The sequence below is a fragment of the Dipodomys spectabilis genome, unplaced genomic scaffold, assembly GCF_019054845.1.
Source record: "Dipodomys spectabilis isolate Male_0828 unplaced genomic scaffold, ASM1905484v1 ptg000095l, whole genome shotgun sequence".
Taxonomy (NCBI): domain Eukaryota; kingdom Metazoa; phylum Chordata; class Mammalia; order Rodentia; family Heteromyidae; genus Dipodomys; species Dipodomys spectabilis.
The window spans coordinates 47,699,161-47,726,324 of record NW_024870772.1 but is presented as its reverse complement, the minus strand read 5'-3'; the positions used below and the strand labels follow the sequence as shown (position 1 = coordinate 47,726,324).

Here is a 27,164-nt window from a genome sequence, read left to right as displayed (position 1 = left end):
CTTCTAGGTTTTTGTCTTTTGCTGTTTGGGCTGGCAAGCAGCTGAGCTCTTAGCCCGGATTCCAGGAGTGAGCTGCCCTTCTGCAGCTGTCCTGCTGTCGGCTGTGTAAGAAGGGGGTCCCTTCTTCACGCAAAATTGTCCTGGCTGGAAACGGGAAGGCACCCTGCACCCTGCTCTCCAAAGCAGCAGGGTGACTCACCCCGTGGCCTCTGGAAGAGCTAGCTCCTCATTTCTGCCAAGGATGGAGTTTGTTCTCCACGTAGAAAGCCTAAATGAAGTGGTTTGGCATGCTACCTCTCACATAGTGTACCGAAGTTTAAAATGAGGCCAAAAATACTGGCTGCAGGCAGTGGGTATTTGTAGCTGTGAGGATTTGCTTTTCACTTCATGAAAAGAAAGAATGGGGTGGAAGAAGAAATGGGTTCTCCCCAGGTGCCGCCTTCAGGGGCATCGTGACCGCACACAAGAGGGGAAAAGGCCAGGAAGTTCCACACTAATCTAATTTTAAATTTCTGCATTTTTTTAATTTCATCGTGTAGAGACACATTTATTCATGAAGGGATAAGTCCTCAGCATTGTTTGTGATGAATGCAATCTTGCTAAGAGCTGCTGGCAGGAGCTTACTGCAATTTACAGTGCAGGAAGCACATAAAATTCCCTGCCTGCCATCCTAGCTACTCAGGAGGCCGAGATCTGAGGATCAAGGTTCAAAGCCAGCCTGGCAGGAAAATCCTTGAGATTTTTGAAACTTGTATCTTCAAGTAACCATGAAAAAGCTGGAAGTAGAGCTGTGAGTCAAGTGGTAGAGTGTCAGCTTTGAGCTAAAAAGCTCAAGGATGGTACACTCAGGTTTTGAGTTGAAGCCCTATCACTAGCAAACACAATGCATGCACACATGCACACACACACACACACACACACACACACACACACACACACACACACACACACACACACACACACCCATTGATGTTCTCTGAGTCCCCAGGTTTGGGAGAAGAACTTCTGGGGGAGGTGGGATTGGCAGGTTGCTGTGGCTTGAGGCGTGATTTGGTCTATTCCTTCATCTGCTATCTCACTCCTTCTAATTCAATGAACTGCTCTAGAATTCTGCTCACAGGAGCCGCAGCACCCTTCTCTGGGGTTCTGGTCACCTTTGGCCCTGTCTTCTCCAAATAATCAGTCAGCGGGCCACCTGCTCAACTGCCTACAAAATGTCTATCATCTTTCTGACTCTCTTGACTATTAAAAAAAAAAAATCCCAGTTACCTCTGCCTCCTGCCCAGATCACTGCAATTCTTCTAAATGTTCTCTGGGATTCTACCTTGCTTCCCTATAGCCAGTCCACCACAGAAAAACCAGAGGGATGTTTAGTAAAAATGTTAGTTATGTCAATCCTCGGACTGAAAGCTATCGTTGGTCAAGATCCAAATACACAGTTGAGCGACAGTGGCTCATTTCTGTAACCCCAGCTACTCAGGAGGCTGAGATCTGAGGATTGTGGTTCAAAGCCAGCCCAGACAGGAAAGCTTGTGAGATTCTGAACTCCAATTAACTAGCAAAAAACTGGAAGTGGAGTCATATGAAAAGCCATCCTTGAGTGAAAAAGCTATGCTAAGGCCAGAGGCCTTCAGTCTAAGACCCCATACCCACACACAAAATGAAACAAACCAAAAACACACAATGTGTGACTTCCAGACTTGTTAAAGAAAAGGTGTTAGAAAAATCTGACAACCCAGGATAGACTAGAGGAAAAGAGTGACACAAAAAAGAGGAAACTTCATGAACAAGAAATATCAAATCTCAGAATGGGTAATTCAAGTCTTAATCATAGTGAAAAATAAAGGTTTGAACTTTCTCCACTAAAAGATGAGATTCTTAAATCGGCTCTTTAAAACCAGTTATACATACTGTTCATAAGATATATTCTTCAAGCAATATAACATAGAAAGCTCCCAAATCAAAGAATAGAGAAAAGACACACCAGGAAATTAGTAACAGAAAGAAAGCTAGCTTAGCAATGCTAATACCAGATAAAGCCACCCTTAAATTAAAAGCATTTCTGGCACCAAAGATTTCCTACAGATAATAAAACTATCCAGAACAACAGTACAGAACCATACATTTGTTTGCCCTTAGAAACAGCTTTTGTGGAAGACCCTGGGAAGATTCTGGAAAGTGGCTTGCTCAGTATGAATCAGCCATCGGTGGAGAGTGGTTGGGAAGGAAGGATTGTGGTTTCTAGGTTTCCTTGCAGTTGGGTTCTCCAAGCAACTGAGCTGCTGCACAACGAAAGCAAATATTGTGAGCTGGACACAGGAAAGTGGCCAGGTGCTTCTTCAATGATGATTGTTGCGCAAATTCTAATCCCAGTGCTGGTGTCAAGGTGTGGTATCGGGCAGGGGCTGACACAGTAGGCAGAGGCCCACCGGAGGCTGTTTGCAGGGTGTTGGATGTTAGTCCTGGCTGTTTTGAACATAGTCTAGGTGTTTGCTAAGCTTGTTTGTTCAGCTTGTCAGAAATTCTGTAAGCTATATGAACCTTCTAACAACCCCCTTCTGAAGTGCAAACCAGCATAAGCTGTGAAGTGTACTGTGCTCTAGAAAGCCCCATGCACTGTAATTACATATGTGATTATTTCATTCTCTCTCTCTCTCTCTCTCTCTTTGTTGGTTGTGGGTCTTGAACTCTGGGCCTGGGCGCTATCCTTCTCTTCAGCTCAAGGCTAGTGCTCTACCACTTGAGCTACTTCCAGTTTTCTGGTGGTTAATTGGAGATAAGAGTCTCACAGACTTTCTTGCCCAGATCTCAGCCTCCTGAGTTGCTAGGATTACAGGTGTGAGCCACTGGTGCCCAGCTTCATTTTCTCTTTATTATTTTATTTTACTTTATTTTATAGTTGTGCTGGTTAAGGGGGCTTGAACTTGGGGCCTGGGCATTGTCTCTTAGCTTTTTCTGCTCAAGGCAACTAGTACTCTACCACTTGAGCCATAGCTTCATTTGCAGCTTTTTGGTGGCTAATTGGAGATGAGTCTCACAGACTGTCTTGCTCAGGCCAGCTTCAAGCTGAAATCCTCATATCTCAGCCTCCTGATTAGTGAGGACTACGGTGTGCACCATCAGCACTCAGCTAACAATATTTTGAGGTGTGCCAGGCTCCAAGAAGTGAAAGTTAAAGGAAGAAGCTCTTCCAGAGTAATTCTGTCTCCTTTGTGTGGTTTCCAGGCTTGATCTGAACTTTTAGCCATGGTTGCCAAATACAATTGCTCTGTAGCTAGAGCTCAGGGTCAACACTAGTCAGAGGCTGGGTCTGATTAGTTTGTTCTTCATTCTGACCTTGATTGTAACTTTAATTTATTGTCACAAATTTAGGGATATATATATATATATATATATATGTATATATATATATACATATATATATATATATATATATATATATACACACACACACACACCAGCCTGAACTCAAGATTAAACTGTCCCCCACCCCGCCACCCCATTTCACCCTGTTTGAAGTGTTCCTTCTTAAGTCACAGACTCCCAGGCCTCTCCCTTGGTATCCAGCAGCCTCCTCCCGCAGGAATGGGACTTGAACCCACATCCATCATCTCCTCTTGACAGCTGGCTTTCTGTGGAGCTTGGTGAAAAGGACTGAGGGTGCCCCATTCTTCCCCACCCCCAATCCTAGCCAGACTGTCCTTCCCTCATGGCTGGTCAGAAGGTCTGAGGATGAGGATTCTTCTTCGTAATGATTCTTCTTTCGTGATTAGCAATGAATTGGTTTTGCCCTTTAGACTTGATTTTTGTTTGTTTGCCTCAAGTTGCAAACCAAGAAGAGTAGTCATTATTTTGCATTCATTAAAAATAGCCTTGTCTTTTCTCCCACGAATTTCCTGCTCAGTCAGCACCACGGGAAAGCACTTCACACACAGTAAATACACAGAGCTGGGGTGCATTCCAGCACTGGAGAGGCCCGAGGCAAAGACTCCTGGGTTCAGCGCGGGGCCACCTCAGCAGCGCCATCTGCAGCACAAGCCGGACCCTCTCCAATGACTTGCCTATCCTGTGCCTTGTGTGTGCTGGTACTGGTGCTCGAACTCAGGGCCTGGCAGCTGTCCCTTAGCTTTTCCCATTCAAGACTGGTGTTCTACCACTTGGATCACAGCTCCACTTCTGGCTTTTTGGTGTTTGGCTAGAGACTTTCGTGTCCAGGCTGGCTTCAAACCATGATTTTCAGATCTTGCAAGTAGCTGGGATCATCATGTCCCCATGGGAAATTGCACATTGAAAGTCCAAGCTCCAATCAATTACAGATAAGTTGAGCCTTTTTAATATTCTTGATCAAAGGAAGACTTCATTTTCTTGTACATAATTACATTTCTCTGATGTATATCCTGAAATAAAGAGCATCAGATCATGAGCAGAGACAAGAAGAAAAGATTTCCTTAGTTCTCTTTGCAAGCATTTTCCCAGCTTTGAACTAAGAAAGCATAGGAGTTAGTAGAAATTCACAGCGAACAGGTTGCCATCTGCACGTTGGTGAATAGCACAGGCCCTTAAGATTAAGATTCCTTAGTTCGGGGCTGGGAAGGTGGCTCAGTGGTAGAGTGCTTGCCTTGCATGCATGAGGCCCTGGGTTCGATTCCTCAACACCACATAAGCAGAAAAAGCTGGAAGTAGGGCTGAGGTTCAAGTGGTAGAGCGCTTGCCTTGAGCTGAAAAGCTGAGGGACAGCGCCCAGGCCCAGAGTTCAGTCCCCACGACCAACAAAAAACAAAACAATAAAAAAAGATTCCTTAATTCATAAAGCACTTATTAGTTAAATGAACCGGGAAGTTATTTATCTAAGATTCCATTTTTCTAGTCTATATAAACCAAGGGAAGTGGTGGTACCTATTTTACAGGGATTTTGGAAAGATTAGGCGAGAAAATGTATGTAAAATACTTAGCAAAGTACACAAGACATGTAGTTTACAGTCAAAATCTGCTGTATAACTATTCATTTTTGCTTGCAACATCCTAAGTCTTAGTTCTTCCCTGTCTAAGCAAGTCTGCCTTATTTATTTGTAAACAAATGTGTGGGAGTGTGTGTAAATGTGTGTGTGTGTGTGTGTGTGTGTGTGTGTGTGTGTGTGTGTGTGTGAGACAAGGCAGGGAAACTTCATTGCAGAAAGACAGAATGCCATCACTGGAGAAAGTGGAGATGGCCTTGCTCTCTGTCCAACACAGGTCCTCTCCATCCTCAGCTTCCTTCAGCAGATCCAGAGGGACTTCAGCCTGACCTGGGGAAAGAGGAAAGGCATCCTCCCATATCAAGGGTGGCAGGAATGGGTTGGCTGCCTCCTCTCTACCAGAATCGCGATTTCTTTCTGTGGTGGCTAACTTCATGCGTCAACATGTCTGGCCTAAGGGATGCCCTGGAAGCTGCTCACCTATTATTTCTTGGTGTGTCTATACAGATCTTTCCAGAAAAGATCAGTAGTTGAATCAGGAGATCGAGTAAAGAAACCCACTCTTCCCACTGGACAATATAGCATCTGTTCAGGGCCCAAATAGACCCAAAAGGGAAAGAAAGGACCAATTTATTTTGTCTTTGGGAGCTGGGAAATCCCTCTTCTGCCATTGACCCTGGCCATTCCAGTCCTTTGGCCTTAAGGCTTGGCCCGGATGGACACCCTCAGTTTTCCTCCTGTCCTACTGGCAGGCAGCCTACTGGGGACTTCTCCATGCTCACATTAAACAATTGTTGCAATTAATTCATCATCATGTGTGTGTTCTATTGGCTGTTTCCCTGGAAACTAATATAATTACGATGATAAAAGAATTCTGCAAATTGGAAAACATAAACACATACAAAAGAAGACAACAAAAATTGACCATGATCTCAAAACCCAGAGATAATTTCTATCAATACTTGAAGACAATTTCTCTAGTCACTCCCATATATCTACTTGTACGTCTATAATTTGTTTTATATATATATATATATATATACACATATATATATAGTTTTACTACATGCCCAATAATTCTAGTATGAGCATTTGTCAATGCCACTAAAAATGTTTCAGAAACACTCTTTTCTATGACTACAAAATTGTCTTTCAGAGGAAATGCATCATAATTTATGTATTATTTTAATAACCATTATTATTTTCTAATCACAAAACAATTGGGTCCATTTATAAAATTAGAGACCATAATATATAAATCATCGATAGTCTTATTGTTCAGACATAACTACTTTGAATAGCTTATTTCCTTCTAGTATTTTTCTGTGATTAGCTATTCTATATTTAAAATAATTGAGGTCATATTTTACAAGTATTTTCCCAAGTCATTTAAGATACTTTCAAAATGTAATTTTTCGTGCCTGTAAAATAGTTAAGTGACAAATTCCTGATCTCACCCCATTACTGGGAAGGAGGCGAGCTATTTCCAGTCCATAAAGACAGGAAATGCTCAGGCAAGAGAGGAAGGCCTGTGAAGGCCAGACTTCTCTAGGTAAGCATATTAAATCTCAGCAATTCCTTCCATACGTCAGCTGCCAAAGCCAGGGAGCAGGGGCGGTAGTAGTTTGAAGTCAAGTCCCTCCAGTGGCAAGGGGCTGCTTCCCAAGCAAGTTAAAGAAAAGCATGTTTAAAATAAAACAACAAAAACAAAAACAATAATAGGGTGGGAAGGTGGCTCAGTGGTAGAATGCTTACCTTGCATGCATGAGGCCTTGGGTTCGATTCCTCAGCACCACATAAGCAGAAAACGCCAAAAGTGGTGCTGAGGCTCAAGTGGTAGAGAGCTAGCCTTCAGCCGAAGAGCTGAGGGACAGTGACCCAGAGTTCAGGCCCCATGACTAACAAAAAACAAACAAACAAACAAAAAACCCAATAATAAACCAGGCGCTGGTGGCTCACACCTGTAAACCCAGCTACTCAGGAGGCTAAGATCTGAGGATCGTGGTTTGAAGCCAGCCTGGGCAATAAATTCTGTGGACTCTGACTCCAATTAATCGCCCATAAGCTGGAAGTGGGACTGTAGTTCAACTGGTAAGAGGGCCAGCCTTGAGCGATGGGACAAGGCTCAGGTACTGAGTTCGAGCCACAATGCTGGCAAAACAAAACAAAACAAACAACAACCATCCCCCTCCCCAAATTAGAAAGACAGAGGAGCAAAGGAAGATAGTATCAGAAACATAATGGAAGAAGGGTTAGAATATAATGCCACTTAATTTCCTGGATACAAGCACCCAGCCCCCATGCCCAGCTGGTCCCTAGGAGACCACGGATGACTCTGCCAGCTGACAGGACAGAAGTGTGGCGTTGTGTTTTCATGTCTGTTGTCCCCAGATGCTCTTCAGAAGGACTTGTAAAATGTCTCAGTCCTCTCACTCCGGGACCTGCCTGTACCAATCTTTCACAGGCAGTTCCCTTCCTGGTCTTCTCTGTGTGTATGTCTAATTAGTACACCGACTGAAACAAATACTGAGATGAAAGAAATCTCAATCTAGAATTTGGTTTTAGGATTTTGATCCACTAGATGCTTGTCAGACAACACTGAAGTAGAAGGATTTGCAAATACAGAGTCCTGTAAAATGAACAACAAATTTCAACTGTCTTCCTGTGATCAAAACCATTGAAATCCGTGACCTACTTTATCTTCCATTCTGTTGCCATAGTGCTTGAGTTAAATGTGTAACAAAAGAAAATTGATTTCCAGTGTAAATCTTAATTTTTATTGTGTCCTCGGTGCTTTGGGAACGATGCGTGTGAGCATCTGCTGTTAGAAGACTCTGGGGGGAGTTTGGAGACTTGAAGTGCTGTGCCCTTTCTCAGTGGTTATTAATATATTTTCTGCAGAGATGGATCATTTTCTTAAAGAAGTAAATGAATATCCTTAGGCCCAAGGAGACAGGCTTTACTGATGGCTTTATCCAAGCAGCTCCCAGGGCACGTGAGTCAGACCAATATTTCCTAAAAAGGAAAACAATATTTATCTTGGGAAGAACAAGCTTCAAGCTCAAAAACAAATGCTTTCCTCCAAATGTTGAATGCCTCATTTGCTTTAAAAACCAGTTCCATACTAAAGGGTGTATTTAGAGTTTTCAAGACTTTAACTTAATAATAATGATAAAAGGTCACCTGCAGGGGGTTGGAAAGTAGGTAGACAGAGGAAGGTACCAGCCCTAAACTAAGGACTGTCAAGGATAATATGCTAAGGCTATTGTTATTAAATCTCAAGGTTTTTTTTTCTACATTCATCTAAGTCTCCTTAAACCTGGGAGTTTATTTATTTTTATTTTTTGGGTCTGGTCGTGGGGCCTGAACTCTGGGCCTGGGCGCTGTCCCTCAGCTCTTCAGCTCAAGGCTAGTGCTCTACCACTTGAGCCACAGTGCCACTTTTGGCTTTTTTCTTATGTGGTGCTGAGGAATCGAACCCAGGGCCTCATGCATGCAAGGTAAGCGCTCTACCACTGAGCTACCTTAATGAGGCAAATTAACCCCTTAAGCTATTTGGCCGAGGTAGTATTCACTGTTGATTTCTTGGGCCATAGCTCCAACTCTTTTTGTGCTTGTTCTTGAGATATAGCCTCATTTGTTGGCTGGGGGCCAGCTTGAACTACAAACATTCCTATTTAAGCTCCCTGCCTCCCTGGGATTTCAGGGACCTGCCACCATGCCCAAATTTTGGTTGAGATAGGTTTTTGCTCATATTTAACCCTTACAGAACTCAGCCTCCTGAGTAGATAGAGATTACAGATGTCAATCACCATACCCAGCCCCTCCCATCTAATCTGTATTTGGAAAGGCAAGGATTCTAGTTGTGTTAACTCACTACTTACTCTTGTCCGGATCTGATAGGCACTTGATGATGTTACCGTGCCTTTCAACATTTTGGGAGAAGTGGACCGATTGCCAGTTTATGTTGATAATAGTATTCACCTATGTTTCTATAGTTTCTCCTAGTATATTTCCAATCTTTTTTTTTTTTTTAATGGCGATTCTGAGGCTTGAACTCAGAGAGCAAGGTGCTGTCCCTCAGCTTTTTTGCTTAAGGCCTAGTGCTCTAGCATTTGAGCTATTTTCAGGCTCCCTCCATTACCCCCCCACCCCCCAGTTGTTAATTGGAGATGAGTCTCATTTGTTGACCAGGCAGGCTTTGAACTGTGATCCTTTGATCTCAGCCTCCTGAGTAGCGAGGATTACAACCATGAGCCACCTGTGTCAGTTCTAATGTCTGTGGTTTGCAGTTTTGAAGACGTGTGTTTGGCCCTAGTACAGGCTCCAAGGTTGTTTGAGAACATTCCAACTCCCCACCCACTTTCTAAGTGATGGGTGCTAGGGAGCTACTGATTTATGCTTTGTGCATTTTCTCCTTTGCTTTCCTGTTTCTGTACATTGGTGGGGGCGCTCTTTCTGAGGTTTTACTGAAACAGAGAACCCAGCAAGTTTCTCACTAGTTTATGCTCTGTCTCTTCATTGGGACAACAAGGAGGATAATGACATCTCCTTCCCAGGGTTGCTGGGAGGAAATCAGACCTGGCACAGAGCTGGGCTTGTAACAGAGCTCAATAAATGCTGGCTATTGTAGTAGTCATTATTGTGATTTGATTACTTATCGGAGTCTAGCACAGTACCTTTTATGTAGTAGCTTCTCAATAAATATTAACTGACTGCATATGTGAACTAGCGCCTGAACTGTGCTTTGGCTGAGTAAACGATTTCCCAGGTGATAACTGAAAACATTATGCTCAGAGACAAATGCAAGGATTCCATCTCCTCTTTCAAAATTATTTCCATAATGACATTTGCCTTACAAATAGACTTCAACACAGAAAGCACTTTTATTTTCTCTCTAGCATAGCCCTGGATGGTCTATTTGTTATTCTTTAGAAGATTCCAGAGAAAAGCTAGCTGTGGATTTCTTTATTGACTATGTAATTTGCAGTGTCTGCCATAGTTAAGTATATTAATTATTAGCTTGCCAGACTTTACAAAGCCATCTGTAGTGGATGAAAGAAATCTGTTATTCATATCCCCTGACAGCAATGCATATTATTGCTTTAAATTCCACCCCCTCCCCCGATCTGATAAGTGTAATGTGATAGAACAGAAATGGCAAGTCAGAAACAGTCACTAGAAATGTAACCAGAAATGGTTGACAGATTAAAACCAGGCTGGTATACAATCACGTCCATTTGGTTGCTTTGAGTTATACCGTAGTGAGCAAAATCTCTTATAGGTGTTGCGCTGACAGAATCTATTGGCCACCTCTCCTCTCTTCCTGCTAACCTCGTTTGTTCCCTGTGTCAGGGCTCTGTATGCCAGGTCCTTGAACCTTGCTACTCTTCAAAAACAGCTAGATAATTTTGGTGCCAGAAAATACTGCTTCAATATCTCAAGTGTACTGTCTTCATGATCTTCATTTTTATTCTCGCCACAAACCTCCTCTCTCATAAACTTCTTTGCCTATCAGAGTTCTCGAAGTTATCCCTGTGAAAAGTTAAAAATCCTACTATTTTAGAATATCTTCTATTTAATTAAGATATTTAATTAAGATATATATATATGTGTGTGTGTATGTGTATACACACACATATACACATATATTTCCTACTATTGGGGCTCAAACTCACAGCTACAAGCTCTTTCGTGGCTGGCTTACTCACTGATGGTCTACTACTTATGCTACACTTCCAGTCTGAAATGGACTCTTGTGTACTTTTTGATCTAAACTGGCTTTGAACTGAGATTCTTCAGGTCTCAGCCTGCTGAGTAGTTAGGATTACAGGTGTGAACCACCTGGTGGCCATAATTCTTTGTCACCTCATCCATTCTGACTTCTTTCCTTTAAAATAATTGTGATATTTTGTCTCTTTTGATATTACAGATTTGAGTTTTATCCTTCCTCCCCCCCATAGCCTGGGTTTACAAATATTCAAATGGAAATCTAGTTATAGAAACTGATAGAAAAGGTTCTGGTTATGAATTGGTAATAGATGGAGAAGGAAAAAGAGGAATTATCATGGAAGCTTAGCAAATGACTTGATTTCCTAAGGAAAACTGATAAAGTTTCCTCTATCACCCTCATTTAATAAAAGGTGGAGCAATGTAACATCCAAAGACAATATAAACCCAGACATTTCAAAGTGAAGACTTGTATTTTTCTGAAAAACATTCAAGATGGTCTTGTTTATTTTGTGGCAAATTGGTTAAAAGCGCCTGCTACTTGAGACTTCTTGCTGTAGATAATGGAAGGACTTACATTTCAGAAAACTCAGTATGGACCCGTGTAGAGAACAGATTGGACCAGAGAGCACGAGAGGGTGGAGACTGTGCTAGGTGATTACAATTTCGATAAGGTGAAAGGAGGAAACAGAAGGTTGCAGAGATTTTGCCTGATGTCCTGGGGAGCAGCATTTGCTGCTGGGTGGATAGTCTTTGAGGAAGACAAAGGGATCCTTGGAAGAGTTAAAACTGGTGTTCAGTTGTCTCAGTAGGTTCACTGACTTTCTGAGCTGGGGTAGGGGGGCTGTGTCTCCAACAGCTGTCTCTACTTAGTTTTATCCGGCTTGGCCAGGCTGCTGTAAAAATTTAGTTTAAAAAAAAGAAAAAAGCAATATAACAGCAGTGATTTGCAAGACATTTGGCGCCTTTCCACAAGGTTCGATATTATCTTCATTAGGAAGAGTTCCTTCAAAGTGAGGAATTCATGGCCATGGAGATTCCATTACAATCACGGACACGGTGACCTTTTCCCAATGCAAGGGGCCGTTAATCCGGAGAAGGCGTGTGCAAAGGGGGCTCGGGTGTGCAAGGCCTGGGCAACCAAACGAGGCAGGTTTCTAGGAGAGAGGCGCACAAGTGTTGGCCCCCTTCCCCCTCTCGGTCTCCTTCTCCTCCGCCCCCTCCTCTTCCTCCCTCTTCTTCTTTCCCCTTCCTCCGCCCTCACTGATGCCGTGTGGTGCTGGGGACTCCGCAGCCTCAAGCGCGGGCCCCTGGGGAGCCTCTCGCTGTGTCGCCGCACTTACCTGAGCGCTGCCAATAAAGTTTGGTGAATTAAAAAAAAAAACTAAAAAAAGAGCAAGCACCTACTAAACTACAAATCCCAGCCGCCCCGGATGGGCGGGGCCACGTGACACAACAGGAATCCGGAAGCCTTTCCCACCGCCCAACCACGTCGGGAGGCCCGCGTGGCGGCCGCGGGCTGACCAATCACGGAGAACCTCGCTACGCCGGGTCCCGCCTCCGCGCGCCGCGCTGACGGGTCGTTCGCGGATACGGCGGCCTCGGGGGCGGGGCCGGGCCTCTTCGCGTCGCCGTCGCTGCCCGCCGTTCCCCGCGTCCTCCCCGCCGATCCCCGCGTTCCCTTGCCGGTCCTCGCCGCGGCCATGGCTCCCAAGGGCGGCGCCAAGCAGCAGTCGGAGGAGGACCTGCTCCTGCAGGACTTCAGCCGCAATCTCTCGGCCAAGTCCTCGGCGCTTTTCTTCGGGAACGCCTTCATCGTGTCGGCCATCCCCATCTGTGAGCGGCGGGCGGGCGGGCGGCGAGGCCGGGGCGGGCGGCGAGGCTGGGGAGGGCGGCGAGGCCGGGGCGGACGGGGAGGCCGCGGTTTCCCTGCGGGCCTCGGTCCCGGCTGCGCCCGTCCACGTCTGGGACGGGGCGGCCGGGCCCCGGCTCCGCGGCCCTCCGGACAGCCGGGTGGGAACGCGGGGTGCCGCCCGGGCCCATGGCCGGGGGTGGGGGCGTGGATGTGTCGGGAGGTCGGAGTGCACCCCTCGCGCCCCGGCCTGGCGGGAGGCCACCCCCCCACCCCCACCCCGGCGCGGACCCTCGAACTTGATCCGCGCGCGGGCCGGGTTCGGGCCTCGGCGCTGCGGTCTGGCCGTCAGCCCCAAGCGCGCGCGCTGTGTCTGTCGAAGCGCGCAGCCGGTGTGCAAAAGGCGCGCGTGGCTTTCGGGTTACAGCCACGTCAGCAGGGGTGCACGCGGCGCCGGGAACGGCCCGGGCGGACCGCGGTGAGCCCGTGTGCTGTCCCTTTAGAGGCGGCAGAAGGTTCATCCGGGCCGGTGGGAGGAAAGGTTAGTTACTGCTCGCAAGATGGGGTTCTGAAGCCAGTGCGTTTGCTGTGGCTCCCCCTTTGAACAGCCTCAGACATGCCCTGTCCAGCGTGGGTCAGGCGCCCCAAGCCCCCCTCGGGGTTTCCCAGGCGTGGCTCAGCAGCCGTTCCGAATGAGGCCTAGCTCCCCGTGTGTCTCCCCTCCTGCCCCTCAGGGTTGTATTGGCGAATATGGCACATGGACCTCATCCAGTCCGCCGTCCTGTACAGCGTGATGACCCTGGTGAGCACCTATCTGGTGGCCTTTGCATACAAGAACGTCAAGTTTGTCCTCAAGCACAAGTAAGTATAGTTTTCAAGTTGCCTTTTTTTTTTCTTTCGTAGTAGGAAGTCTTGAAGATCACTGTGCATGTATTGTATGTAGTAGGCACTGATTTGAACTATTAAGTGCATGTACAGCACTGACTTGGGAAAAACCGATAGCCAACAGAAGCAGAGAGTGATCTGACACTGAGCGGAGCTAAGCTTTGTGTGTGCATGTGCATGCATGTATGTATGTACATGCATGTGGGTCAGTACTGGGAGTGGAATGGTTGGCTTTTCTGCCCATGGCTCCTGCTGGTCTACCATTTGAGTCACTCCTCTACTTCTGGCTTTTTGCTGATTAGTTGGTAATAAGTCTCTCAGATTTATCTACTGGGCTGGCTTTAAACAGTAATCCTTGGATCTCAGCCTTCTGAATAGGATTACAGGTGTGAGCTTCCTGTCCCCCTACCCCCCCAAGTAAGTTTCAAGAGTAGAATGAGAATAATTTAAGCACACAATTGAGGTTCAGCTCAAAAACAAACTCAAGAAGTAAATTGCCTTTTCAGAAACAATAGGATGCTTTGGATAATCATCAGTTTATTATTTCTGAAAGTGGTGTGGTTGCTCGTGGGACTTGAACTCAGGGCCTTGGCACTGTCTTTGAGCTCTTCTCAAGACTAGTACCCTACCACTTTGAGACACAGCACCACTTCAGTTTTGTTTTTTTGTTTTATTTCAGTCCTGGGGCTTGAACTCAGGGCGTTGGCATTGTCCCGAGCTCTTCTTAAGACTAGCACCCTACCACTTTGAGACACAGTACCTCTTAAGTCTTTTTATTTATTTTTTGTCAGTCGTGGGGCTTGAACTCTGGGCCTGGGTACTGTCCCTCGCTCCTCAGCGCAAGGCTAGCGTTCTACCACTTGAGCCACAGTGCCACTTCAGGTTTTCTGAGTGGTTTATTGGAGTTAAGAGTCTCACGGACTTTCCTGTCTGGGCTGACTTTGAACCATGATCCTCAGATCACAGCCTCCTGAGTAGCTAGGCATGAACCACCACTACCCAGCTCCACTTCAGTTTTTAAAGTGGTCAATTGGAGATAAGAGTTTCATGAGGACTCTCCCGCTGGGGCTGGCTTTGAACTGTGATCCTCAGATCTCAGCCTCTTGAGAATGTATGATTACAGGTGTGAGCCACTGGTACCTGACAATCATTTTTAATTGACTTTTTCAGTGTTACTTTTACACTGTTACTTCTGAGGTAGCAGTATATCTTTGTTTCCTCAATAGGACTTTCAGTGTTGCATATCTTTGAATTGCTCAGGGAATTGGACTTTTGCTGAGACGTAGAGTGCCAGTGGGCTTCTTGTATGTGTAGGCTTCATTTCCCTCTTATCCACACTAGTTTGACACTTGTTTTGCCTCAGTTATGCCAGCTCCTTCTGGCATGTGGAGGGGTCCCCCCTGCTCCCCACTGCTCACTCTACAAAACATGGAACCATTAGGCAATTCCCATGGGTCTTTTGGTGCTGCTGGGGTTTGAATTCAGGCCCTGCCTTTTCTAGGCAGGTGCTCTACCACTTGAGCCACTCCACCGTACTTGCTTTGTTACTTTTTTGAGATAGAGGCTTGCTTTTTGCTTGAGCTGCCTGGACTGTGGGCCTCCTATTCATGCTTTCTCTTATCCCTGAGATGACAGGCACACACCATTGCACAGCCATTGATTAGAATGGAGTCTCATATAGCTCTTGCCTGGGCTGACCTTGAACTGGGATCTCCTGGTCTCAACCTCTAGTTAGGATTGCTGAATTGATTGAGATTGAGCCTTGTAATGATCTCATTCACCCTGGTTTTAGCCTTGTTTTATGGGATACACAGTATGCATACTCATGGGACATTTTTATTGTTTTTCTCTTAGTTCATCACTGACTTTTTTCTAATATATTAAATCCAGTGTTTTCTGGGCTCTTGAAGTCAAGTCTTCTGCTTCTTGCCTGGGGGCCTCATCTTTCAGAATTGGGCCTCAGTTCTTCCGAATCAGCCTTTGAGTCCTTTGAAGCGTCTTATGGCCCAGATACCCTCATTTAGGATAAGCAAGCTTGCTTGCTTGCTTGCTTGCTTGCTTGCTTCCCTCTTCCTTCCTTCTTTCCTTCCTTCTCTCCCCCTCCCCTTCCCCCCTCCCTTCCCCCCTCCCTCCCTCCCTCCCTCCCTCCCTCCCTCCCTCCCTCCCTCCCTCCTCTTTCCTCCTTCCCTTCCTTCTGGTTTGCACATCTCTTGTCTCAAGGCCAAGACACCTTTCCAGAGAAATCTTTGCTAAGGTTGATTGTTCGTTGGCTTTGCTGTCTCTGTTAGGCTCAGCACACTGAGATGGACTCAGTTAACTTGGCTTCATTGTTAGACATGGCCATAAATGGCCTCGGTGGCTCCTGATGCCTCTGGACGTGGTGCTCAGGTTTCATGACTGCCCTTCTGGTAGCAGGGCAGGGCACTTAGGACATCTGTGTCTGTTTGCTTTTTGTCATCAGCCCTTTTACTAGAGGATGTTCCAAGATGTCACCCATCTGAGCCTCTGCTGCTCTCGATGGCTTTCTTATATGTGCCGCCACGGAACCCAGTCCCTTTGGTTCTTAGCATCGTAACTTGTGTTGCAAGCCCTTTTCATCTTGATTCTTCAGAATCAAATGTCATGTTCTTTTTACCTTTGGATTCCATCTGCCAGTTTCTTTGAGGACAGCTGCTGTTCATTTTGCTATTCTTTGTAACAATAGTAAGTGAAATTTAAGTGAATATTCAGTGCTTTACTAGCTTAACAGACTGAGTAGAATTTTTTTTTTCTAGGTTTGGTTTAGTAACTTTTGCCAGTACTATAGGACTTGAACTCAGGGCCTGGTGATTTTGCTTAGCTTTTTCACTTAAGGTTGAAACCACTTGAGCCACAGCTCTGCTTCTGGCATTTGGCTGGTTAGTTGGAGGTAAGAGGTTGTTTGGGTTGACTAACCTCAGATCTCTGTTTCCTGAGCAGCGAGATATGAGCCACCAGCCCTGGGCAGTTTAGAAGCTCTTGTCTGACATCACAGTTCTTCCAGATTTTCTTGATAGTTAAGGCTGAAAGACCCAGGGCTGAAAGACCCAGGGGGTGCTAGGTGTCTTCGTGCTGAATGGTAGAGGGAAGGTGCTTCAGTGGCCACAGTCTAGATCCAGACTGCTCACTCCTCTTGAATGTGTGGCCTGGTCCTAGGGCTGGTCTGCCCGTGCAGACTGTGAAGGAAGCCTGATGGTACTTCAGAGGGTGGGGAGGGCGCCGTAGTATCATGTGTGTCACATGTTACCCACAGTGCTGGGCATGTGACTATGTGTGTGGAGTAAGAGCCTTTAGAAATTCTTTTTAAAAGGTGGCATGATTTAAACAATGCTTGCTAAACTATTTTCAAGAAATTAAATAATCTGTTAAATTTTACTTTTTGGTCACGATTGTTTCTTCTGTAGTTAATAGTCGATTAGTTGGTTGTAGTTGTTGAGTAGTTCTTCCGGTCTTTTTTGCCAACTCCATGTTAATTTTGGTGCACCTTCGAAGCTGTGGCCAATTTCACTAAACATGGAGTGGGCAGCCCCTGACCTAGTATATTATTTCTCTTAAATGCAGTTGTCCTTTGGAGTAGAGTTAAAAGCATAATTTTAAGATATTATAGTTGCTTTTTTCCTCTTTGTTTATTAAGTCAAGTTTTTGCTCTAATTTACCCAGAATTGAAAAGATGTATCATTTCACTGATGTCTTATGAACCTTGTGAAAATAAAATGCAGTTGGAATGATTCATAATTAAGTTGTACTAATAGCATTTGACTTTTATATTCATATTAAGTACCTAATCTTTGGAAAATTCTCCCTTCCAGGCAGAAATGAAAGCAAAGAACTAATAAACCACATGTTGGGAGTTCAATAGCTAATAAACCACATCTTAAAGGTTCTTGAACTGTTTCTTTTGAGCCAGCACAATGTAATAAACTTGGAACTTTCTGTTCAGCTTATGTTCTTGAAATGTAAAGCACCATTCAGCTACTGATAGGAGATCTCAAGTGCAGAATGTTCTGGGAGCGTTATGTTCACCTGGAGCATGTGAAAACTCAGCTCTGTGTTCTTCCTTCCAGAGTAGCCCAGAAGAGGGAGGATGCGGTTTCCAAAGAAGTGACTCGAAAACTTTCCGAAGCTGACAACAGAAAGATGTCTCGAAAGGAGAAAGATGAGAGGTTTGACTCCAGCTGTCGGGAGAGGGGTGGTTGTGACTGGGAGAAAATTCATTTCTGATGGTGGCTCAGACAGTCTAGATGATGGAGCTGGAGGCGAACCTTGCTGTTGTAAAAGAGCAGCACTGGGAAGAGTGAGAGCTGACAGTTTGAATTTCACTGACCCACATACAGTTGCTCTATTCTGAAGAAGAGGTGCGTGTCGTCAGCGCCTTTTCACTCTGAGGAAATATGAAAGCTGTGATGACTTGTCAGGGTTGTAGATTAGCACTGGCAGGCTGAGAGCTTGTAGCCCAAGCTACCCTTAGAATTTAAGAGACCACAGAGTTTTGTTACTGGCACCTGAGTGACCCTGATCATGTCATCTAACCTTTCTGAATTGAAGGGTTTATGTTGTGTGTGTGTGTGTGTGTGTGTGTGTGTGTGTGTGTGTGTGTGTGTGTGTGTGTGTGTGTGTGTGTTTTAGCATTTCTAGGGGTGCTAGCTCTGGTCCTGATGTATCCAGGGTGGTAGTTCTGACCTCTTCTACCTGGGGCCAGTTCTGGGGAAACTGCATGCTGGTTGGGAAGCTAGAGGAACTGGATTTGTCTTCTCTTTTCTGAGTCGTGTCTGTCTGTTAGGCTTCCTTCTAATTTTCCTGCCAGCTGCTTTTAGAATGCATATTAAACAGTCCAACTATTTGAGTTGCCAAAGTCCCTGAATAATTGAGCAAATTGGTGCTTAAGAGTTGCCAGATGGTTTAATAGAGTCGTGAGTTTTGTTTTTTTCACGGATCTTAAGTATTAGTATCAGCAAGTTGCTTTGTAGGACAAAATGTTTACCATACTGTGTTTCAGAAAGTCTTTGAGGGAACGTGCAATATTAAAGCAAAGATCAAAAGCCATTTAAAGACAAAAGAACTTTGGAGTGCTAAGCTTGCCTCTGAGCCTTCTTGTGTCTGGGGAAGCCTCTGAGGCCCCATGGCTGCCGAGTTTGAGGAGCTACAGTGCATGCCAGCCCTTCTGCAGAGATGCTTTGCTAGCATCAAGTCTTGGAAGGACTTTATCTGGTGGGTCTTTACTTACAGGACATGGAGTAACATGGAGTAACTTAATGAACAGTGCCTTCCATAGTGGTTTTGGAAAGGCACCGAAGCATTAATAACATGATGCTCTTCTGTGGATCCTTTATAAAGCCATAAAGAGAAAAGTAAAGCCAGGATGAGGCTTTTTTACAAGGAGCAGATGTAGTGAGGTCTGGCTCCACTGCTTTCTCTGTGTCTGTGTCTGTACTGAGGCTTGAACTCACACCTAGGCATTTCCCTTAGCTTTTTTGCTCAAGGCTGGCACTCTATAATTGAGCCACAGCTCCACTTCCAGCTTTTTGGTGGTTAATTAGAGTCTTACAGCTGAGGTCCTCAGATTTCAGTTTCAGTAGCTAGAATTAAGAGGCGTGAGCCACACACTTCGGCCACATAACTTTCTGATGGTACACTGTTGCATAGAAACAGAGATGAGGGAGGAAAACATGTTTCTAGGTGTTTTGTCGAATTCTTTTGTTTAGGGCAAAGTTCCTGAAGTTGGGGTGCATATCATAGTACTGGAATCGGACAGTGGTTGTTACGTTACTTAATGTTTGGGTGGTGAGCGGAGTACTGATCCTCGGCCCATGTGTCTGGTATTTGTCTTTTCCCCTGGATGAGCTCTGAATCTTTTATCAGTGTGGTTTTCAGGTAGTCATTGCAGTGAGTCAGAGTTGGAATTGGGAATGAAACTTGGGCCATTTGCTGGAGCAGGTATTTAAGCATAGGGTTATCTAAGAGAAGTTTTGTGGATGTGTAACATGCAGACTGGTGATGATGATGATATGTTCTTATCAGTAGAAATTGGTGCTCTTAATAATTCTTTTAGAAAAGCCACAGTAATCAAGATGCATTGTACTCATAATCTGACTTGTTGAGTTGAAGTCCCTTGGTACAACTACTTAAAATTGAAAATTTTTACAGTCATTCTAATAACATGAAAAAAAAAAAACCCAAGAGAGCAACCGGATCATAGTGGATACAGCAGAGCCACCACAGACATGGCTGACATGGCAGACACAGCAGGGCCACAGCAAACACAGCAGACACCACAGAGCCACAGCAGACAGTTTTTCTCAGTTCTGTAGTTGTGATTGTCTCTGATCACTGCACTGGAGCCTCTTGGAGGATAGATTGCTTCTAAGAGATTTGATCTATGAGAAAGCTCATCAAACTTCTTAGTAGCTCTCAAAGCCTCGTTTATAATTATTTGAGATACGCTGCTTTGAAAGTGATTCAGGATGTTTGTTTGTCCAAGGACAGGCAAGACGAAGATTCAGCATGTGTTCCAGGTATGAGTGTTCTTGATTTACTGATGATGTTGTCTTTTATTACCCAGTTACAACAGTTGCTGTTTGGAACGAACATTTTCTTGTTTTAGGAAACACTCTTGAAGATGACTCTTTGGGAAGTATTCTTTCAAGTTAGGTTTTTTTTTTTTTTTTTAAGCCAGTTTAAATGTTTTCACGATGGTAGCGCATGGGTGGATGATGAATCTGCAGGGTGAGGATGGAGGGGAAGTCTTTCATCGGTAGAGAGGCGGTTAGGGAGACGTGCTCTGTCTGGCATAAGCGACTGAGTCAGCCAAGGAGAGCGGTGCTGGGAGCTTGCTTGCTGAAGCAACCCCTCTTCCTTGGCTTTTGCAGAGTTACAGTAGATGCCTTCAGTGTTTTCCAGCATGGAGCTGGGTTGGTATGTGCATCTTGCTGGGTTTATTTGCCCTGACACATGTCCTAGTGGGTAACATTTATTACCTCAAGTTTCAAGGTACATGTATTTTGAAATTTACATGGAAACTTGCTTGACATCTGAGGGGTTTTCTCATTGATGGCTACTCTGAAGTAATGTCCCTCCTTTCCCTATGTGTGGAGGAAACTTGGCAGAATGTCTTGATGTACGTCCACAGAACCAAAGAGGAATGGCGCAGGTACTCAGCTGCAAAGGGTGCGCACAGAGGATTTAGGCTGGACAGCCAAGGCGTTGACTTTGGATTAGAACATCTGATCTATGAAATGTGTTCTTAGGATGACATGGAGAGGCTGTATCACATGACCCAAGGAAAGCTATCTTTGGGGAGGGTGTATCCCCTACACTGTGACTTTTGACCTTTCTAATAAAAACTTCCAGTAAGACCAATATATTTTCCCTATAGCTCAGATACACAAATGTGAATCTTTCATAAGACAGTAGTTATCCTGAGGTGTGTGTTGCAATCGCTTATATTTTTTCTGTTTCCATTAAGAAATGGTTTCAGCCCACTCAGTCAGTTCCTCTGGGATCCTCTCTCTCGTTCACACCCCACTAGTGTCTCATGGTCAACTCTTCCAAAATTGCTTCACAGTGTTAATTACCCAGGAGGTATACAGTCTGTTTGAGTCAGAATTTCCTCTCACTTGGCTAATAAAGTACTAGCAGACTAATAAGATAAAATATCAGAACAAGTAAAACAGAATAAAAGGAAACAAGTTAAAAGCATTCACGTAGTGATAGGGTAAGTTCTTTGTTTGGGTTAAGTAGAGATGGCTCAAGGAGTCTGTTTCTGTGAGAGTAGCGCTTGTTTTGTCTCTCACAGCTGTATTCCATGGTCTGTAGCTCAAGTCCAGAGACAGCCGGGAAGCCTGCCCCTGGGTGTGACCAGTGACATCCAGTTTTAGGTGATAGGCAAGGGCCTGGACAAAGGCTAGTTCAACTGCCCATGTGGTCAAGCCATGTAGTTAACCAAGCAGTCCCTTCCCATGGTCCTGGTGCCCAGGGTGTTTAGAAATGGAGGGGTAGTTCTGACTGAGTACCTTTGAGAACTTTACAACTTTACCTTAAAACGAATGGGAGCCATTCAGTATTTGCCAACTTGTTTGCCTGTTTGTGTGTCTCCAGAATCCTGTGGAAGAAGAATGAGGTTGCTGACTACGAAGCGACCACCTTTTCCATCTTCTATAACAACACTCTGTTCCTGGTCCTGGTCATCGTGGCCTCCTTCTTCATCCTGAAGAACTTCAACCCCACAGTGTATCCTTGGGGAGGCCCAGTCTAAATGGCACTCTGGGGCAGACCATCAGATAGCATGACTAGGCAAGAGCACGTAAAAAGAAAAGTTTAACATGTAGAAGTTTATGGTTCGGTTTAGTCTTTTTTAAGATTATAAAGAAACGAAGACTTTAAGTAGCAGGAGTACAAAGCTGTCTCCCACTTGTGTGTGATTGTCTCTGCTGGCCTCCTTGGAGTTGTAGGCAGCCTGGCTTACACAGTCCTGGCACACACCCGAGGGCCCGCTGTTCCTTGGGGTTAGTTGATTGCCAGTGTAGCTAAATAGGCTCAGTTCATAGATACACTGTTCAAGCCGCTTTTCAGTTGAGCTTTTGGCCAGAAATCATGTGTATTTTACTACACAAAAGTAATTTATTAAAGTTATCCAGAAACACATAGACTTTTAATAGTGGGAGACTTATGATGCACTAAAATATCACACATACTCCTACTGGTGCCCCCTGGGAATACTGCGGTGCTTTCCCAGAAGTGGCCACGAAGTGGTGTGTCCAGAAAGGCTGGCATGGCCATGAGTGGTGGAAATCTACTTTCGCAGGCCAAGTGCAGCAGCGCACCAGCCGGCCTGAGATGGAGCGAGTCTCCTCGCACAGGTCCACTGGGCCCTAGGTGTGTTCTTTGTGATCATATGTTCTGGGATTTTTTCCAGTGTTTTGTTTTTAAAATTGGAACATGGTTAGAGGTGTAGTTCCGGTGGTAAGGCCTCCTGCCAATGAGCAGAAAGCGTTAGATAGTGAGTTCGAGTCCCTATCTCAGATGAGAAAAAAAAAGTTGGAACACATTGCCCCAAGTACTTGTCATTGTGTTTGCAGACTGGGAGCCACCATTCGCGATGAGTGCTCATGGCCGAGGGAGACACAGCCAGTTGATTTCCTTAACGTGAAATCCTTGCAGGAACTACATCTTGTCCATCAGTGCTTCCTCAGGACTCATCGCCCTCCTGTCGACCGGCTCCAAGTAGACCGCCAGCCACGCCCTGGCTCATGTCCCTGGGTGGTCCGGTGTGCCAGCAGCCTGGGGTCTGGGCAGGAGGCACACAAGATGTTTTTATGGTGTGCAGTTGGGAGGCTTAAAAACACAGCAGAATGTAATTGAGTATTTGTTTATTGGCTCTCTTGACAGACTGTTGAAATTAAATGAATTGAAAGGGAAACAGAGTACCAGGACATTTATTAAAGGCAAGAAGTCTCGCAATATGCCATAATCACCAGAAGAGAAAATAACTTGTTTCCTTGATCTGTCAGAGGTCACGGTAACCTGGACTAAGCTGTTATTATTTATAATAGCAGCAAGAAGTTAATAACTGGTTCTCTGTGTTCCAAGCATAATATTGCAACTTTTTGAACCATAAATATCAGAATGAATCGTCTTCCCAGAGAATGAACAGAAGCTTTGTGTTTATAAGTCTGAATTTGTGATTGGTTATAACTCAGACTTAAAACATGGCTTCTCTGACTTGTGGAAAAGTTTCCTTTTTTTTTAAGAAAGACAGCCAGGGTAGTAACCTAAAAATAGTGCGTGGGCCTGTGAGAGCTGGCCTGTGGCGTTAGAGCACATGCTGTTCAGCTGAATGGCTTTGGTCCTGGGTGGTCAGGGAGGTCAGCCTGTCCCTGCCATGTTGGCTGGATGTGTGAAGTCACTGGAATCATTGTTTCCCCAGATTGGCGTTTTGACACCACTGACAGGACATTAAGTCAGAAAGAGCCTCCTTCCTCAGTCCCTCCTCAGTGTTGACACGAGAAAGACCAGAGTAGTTTTTGTGAACTTAGCTCTGGAATGTGAAGCACTCTCCAGGGAGTTTACAGTGGTTGAGTTGTGTGTCAGCAGTTGTCGGTGGGGACTTGGATAGACTCCGGCCTTTAGCCCACAGGTTCCCGTCCTCAGGGAACACCAGACAGAGCACAGCCAAGTGCAGGCTCACAGGGTCAGCTCTGCTGCTTTGCCTTTGTGTGTAGATAACTTGCTTTTTGCACGTAACACGGCTGGGTCAAGTTTGGGAAGCTGTTCATCAATTAGGATGTCAATTTCATATTCCTGTTAGCTTTTGCATTCCAGTGATTTCCTACTCACAATAACTTAAAGGCACATATATTCCTAATCTTCAGTTTCCACTTGTACATTTAAGACAAATATTGCAAGTAGCATTACATGTTTATGCTGGTGGATATGTTGGACTACATCCAAGAATTAGGAAGACAGAGGACTTATGTAGGTCTAGTGACCTCCAGTGTCAGAAATTGTAATGACATCTCATCACCGCTAGAAGCAGTGGTACTTTATTGTTTAGGTGCCATTGCTAAATAGCGTATAATGAAGGAGACAATTGGAAGAGAGTGACTGCAAGGTAGAGCCAGTGTCCTTTCCTCTCTTTTTGGACAGTACTCAGCATCCCTTGCTCACTAGGCAGTTGTTCACCACTGAGCTCTGCTGCCCCTGTCTGTAGCTGGGTGTTTGGGGATTAAGGTCTTATTTCCTGCCCGGCATGTCCCTGTGGCCTGCTTTTCTGAGGCTTTCTGTTGCCCACAACAATAGCGCATTACTGTGTCTAGTTTTCCTCCGTGGAGAGGGGGCACTGACCTGCCTGCCTGCCTCCTGCCCGACCTCCTGCCTGCGGTCTTCCGTTCTCAGCCTCTGAAATAGCTAGGATTACAGGTGCAAGCCACTGGCTCATGGCTGTGTGTCCCCATCCCCCCTCTGGCCTTCCCCCGACCTTGCCCCATTTGATTTTACTATTGAGTGTGGCTGGTGCTTTTTCTTACTAGGAACAGGGGCAAATGCTTTTAAATGGCTGATGAGCATGGCTACCAGATGGTGGTGTTTTGTGGGTAGGAATGAGCCATTCCCATTGGGGACCATAGGTATAGCCAATTGGGGTGTGGTATAAGGTGGTTGGCCTAAAACTTCGTAGAAAGTGTGCAAAGCTTGTCTTCCTTGTTGCTGATGGCTCTCCTTTTAAGATCCTGATGTTTTCTGACTTCACCCATTGCTACGGGAGTTTCGGCTGTGTCCTTTGGAATGTGCACACTCAGCTCAGGAGTTGGCACTAAGGACCACGTGTAGCCTTACCTTGCTCTTCGGTGCAGAGCTTGACTCATGACAGAAAGGAGACAGGTGCTGTGCAGAATGAGAATTCGCATATGCTAACTCAGACTTCGCTAGAAAAACCCATGGCAGAAGTTTTTATTTTCAAACTACCAGGTCCCCAACAGCAGTAAAGTAAGATTCAAAGGTGTGTCTCCCCCCGCCCCCCCCCCCCTTTCCCCGCCTTTCCCCATGATGGGAAAGTTGGCTGGGGAGTTTTGTATATTTAGTTGGTACAGCATGGCAAGGACAGTTTGAAACAATGTTTGAAGTGACTAATGTAGAGGTTGCCTTTATACTCAGAATTCTTATGAAGTCTTACTTAACAATTAAACTTTGCTTCTTAAAATGTGTGTTTCCTTGGGCTTGTTTATAAACCATGTGAACAGAATACATCATCTTGATTGCATTATTTCACACTGCTTTCATTTCCTACACATGTAAGTGGGCATATTTGTAGATTCTGATCAAGCGTCAGGCATTGGCCAGCAGAGTGCAGTGACCACACGGGTAGGCATGACTCTGCCAGGGTGGGCCTGCCTGGTGTCCTGCTGGCCATTCTTTTGTTCCAGTGTGCACCAGGTACTGCAGCTTCTGGAGACAAAGGAAAAAGGGAGGGTATGTTCAAACAAGTGAGAGTACACGTGTGCAAGAGTGTACATGTGTGAAGGAAGAAGGGAGGTACGTACATGTGTATGTACATGTGGACAGAAGCAGTGTATGGGTACTGGATTTAAGAATCTGCATTTAAGCTGTTCTCACTCAAAACTTGTGCATTATTCTGTATAAAACTTGTTGGGGGTTGGGAAGTTAGCATAGGAAGGCCCAGAGTTTGGTCCTCAGCTCTGCCAAAAAAAAACAAAGCCCCCAAATCCTAAAGCTTATAAAGGAAAAACCTTACAGGAGCTGGAGACTGGAGTGCCTGGTGTGCGGACTCCAGACCCGGCGGCTGCTTGCAAGGTGCGTGCAGCTTCGCCCACCCTTGCCCTCAGCAGGGAGACACTGGGCCAGACGCAGGTGGCTTTGCAGGTGACAGGTTCCTTAATGCTGCCCTCTCCACAGGACTCGGGTCCAGTCCTCACTGAGGTCTGGAAGTGGAAACGAGCCAGAGGTTCCGGTGTGCATGTCACCTGCGCGAGTCAAGGTATGGTGATGATGCCTCTCTCCCAGGTTGCTCTTTGGAACAGGAGAAGAAATTAATGTGTGTATGGGACTTGGGAAATGAGCTGCCTCCTGCTTTATCTTTCCATATGACTTGGATATAAAGGTGTTTTCTCTCCACAAGCAATGATGTTCATATTTGATTTTGATTAAGTGACACTGAGAAGCTTTAGCTTCACTGCAGCCCAGTGAGAAAGAAGCAAACTTGTTACTGCTGTGCAGCCCAAGCTGGGTGCCAAGTGGCTCCTCCTGCCTCTCCTTCCTGAGTGCTGGGATAGAGGAGTGTGCCGCCATTCCTGGACTGAGCGGCCATTTCAACTTCAACCTTATTTGCTCAGCAGTTTTTGAGCATTAGTTTCTGAGTATTAAGTGGGGGAGCTTAGCTGTGAGCATTATCTGGGTGATTACTGCTTGTTTTATGGTAAAATGAAATATTTTGTGTAAGAAAATAACAGCGTGAAAGGTGATGGCTTAGAAGCAAAGATGAGATAAAGACCTATGGGATTGCACAGAACGCTTTTATTACTCTAAGCAAATGAATTAAATTGCATTTCTCTTTGCAGCACCTCAGCTCGTGTACGTAGGGCAGCTCACTAGTTAAATACATGGTAGATGACAAAAAAGAACCCGTTTCCATTGTGAATCTGATATCCAAACTCCCTATTAGACCACAGGCTAGCAGTCCAAAAGATACTTGTAGTTCCCACTAACATTTCAGAAGATTTAGAACTTAACTAACCTGAAAGATCGGCAAATGATGACAAAATAGCATTTTAAGATGCATATTTCTTCTGCGTGAAATCTCTTAAGCGATTGCTACATGAGGCATTGGCTGAGCTGATAGTTGAATTAGAATTCCATGCATTCTCAGATGTTCAAGCGGAGCCAAAGGACTTCCCCACTCCGCAGAGAAGAAGCATGAAGTCTCCTTTACACAGGTACCTGTGCAAAATACACTCCTGGAGTTTGCTGTGGGTAGGATACTAATGAGAGTTAGTAGCCAAAGAGACAAGACTAGATGGTAACTGGGGTCTAGCGCAGCAGACCGGCTCAGCTGCATCCATGCGAAGGGCGGTGCTGCAGGAGGGGCATGCTTTCCGTCTCCCGGGCTGGTGCTGCCCACCGGTGCCTTTCCCAGAGATCCTCGGACTGACTTCCAAATTCACGTCAGAAACTGCCAGTTCAACAGTGAACGTTTGCCTTTCTGGATATTTTACAGG

At 45.3% G+C, this 27,164-nt stretch overlaps 1 protein-coding gene across 1 annotated transcript; it reads left to right on the top strand.

Annotated features, from left to right (window-relative positions):
* Positions 1 to 12,321: 12,321 nt before the first annotated feature.
* On the top strand, positions 12,322 to 23,147 carry Ssr3 (signal sequence receptor subunit 3). The gene is made up of 5 exons (XM_042685507.1): positions 12,322 to 12,521; positions 13,272 to 13,398; positions 17,505 to 17,603; positions 21,535 to 21,666; positions 22,597 to 23,147. The coding sequence occupies exons 1-5, from the start codon at positions 12,389 to 12,391 to the stop codon at positions 22,661 to 22,663; spliced, it is 558 nt and encodes a 185-aa protein (XP_042541441.1). The 5' UTR covers positions 12,322 to 12,388; the 3' UTR covers positions 22,664 to 23,147.
* Positions 23,148 to 27,164: the final 4,017 nt, after the last annotated feature.

Bases quoted from the DNA above. Each gene is read 5' to 3' on its own strand.
- Ssr3 (XM_042685507.1), top strand. From the start codon at position 12,389: ATGGCTCCCAAGGGCGGCGCCAAGCAGCAGTCGGAGGAGGACCTGCTC. The intron at 17,604-21,534 runs GTTTGACTCCAG...GTGTGTCTCCAG, and splicing joins CGAAAGGAGAAAGATGAGAG to AATCCTGTGGAAGAAGAATG. The intron at 21,667-22,596 runs GTATCCTTGGGG...AAATCCTTGCAG, and splicing joins AAGAACTTCAACCCCACAGT to GAACTACATCTTGTCCATCA.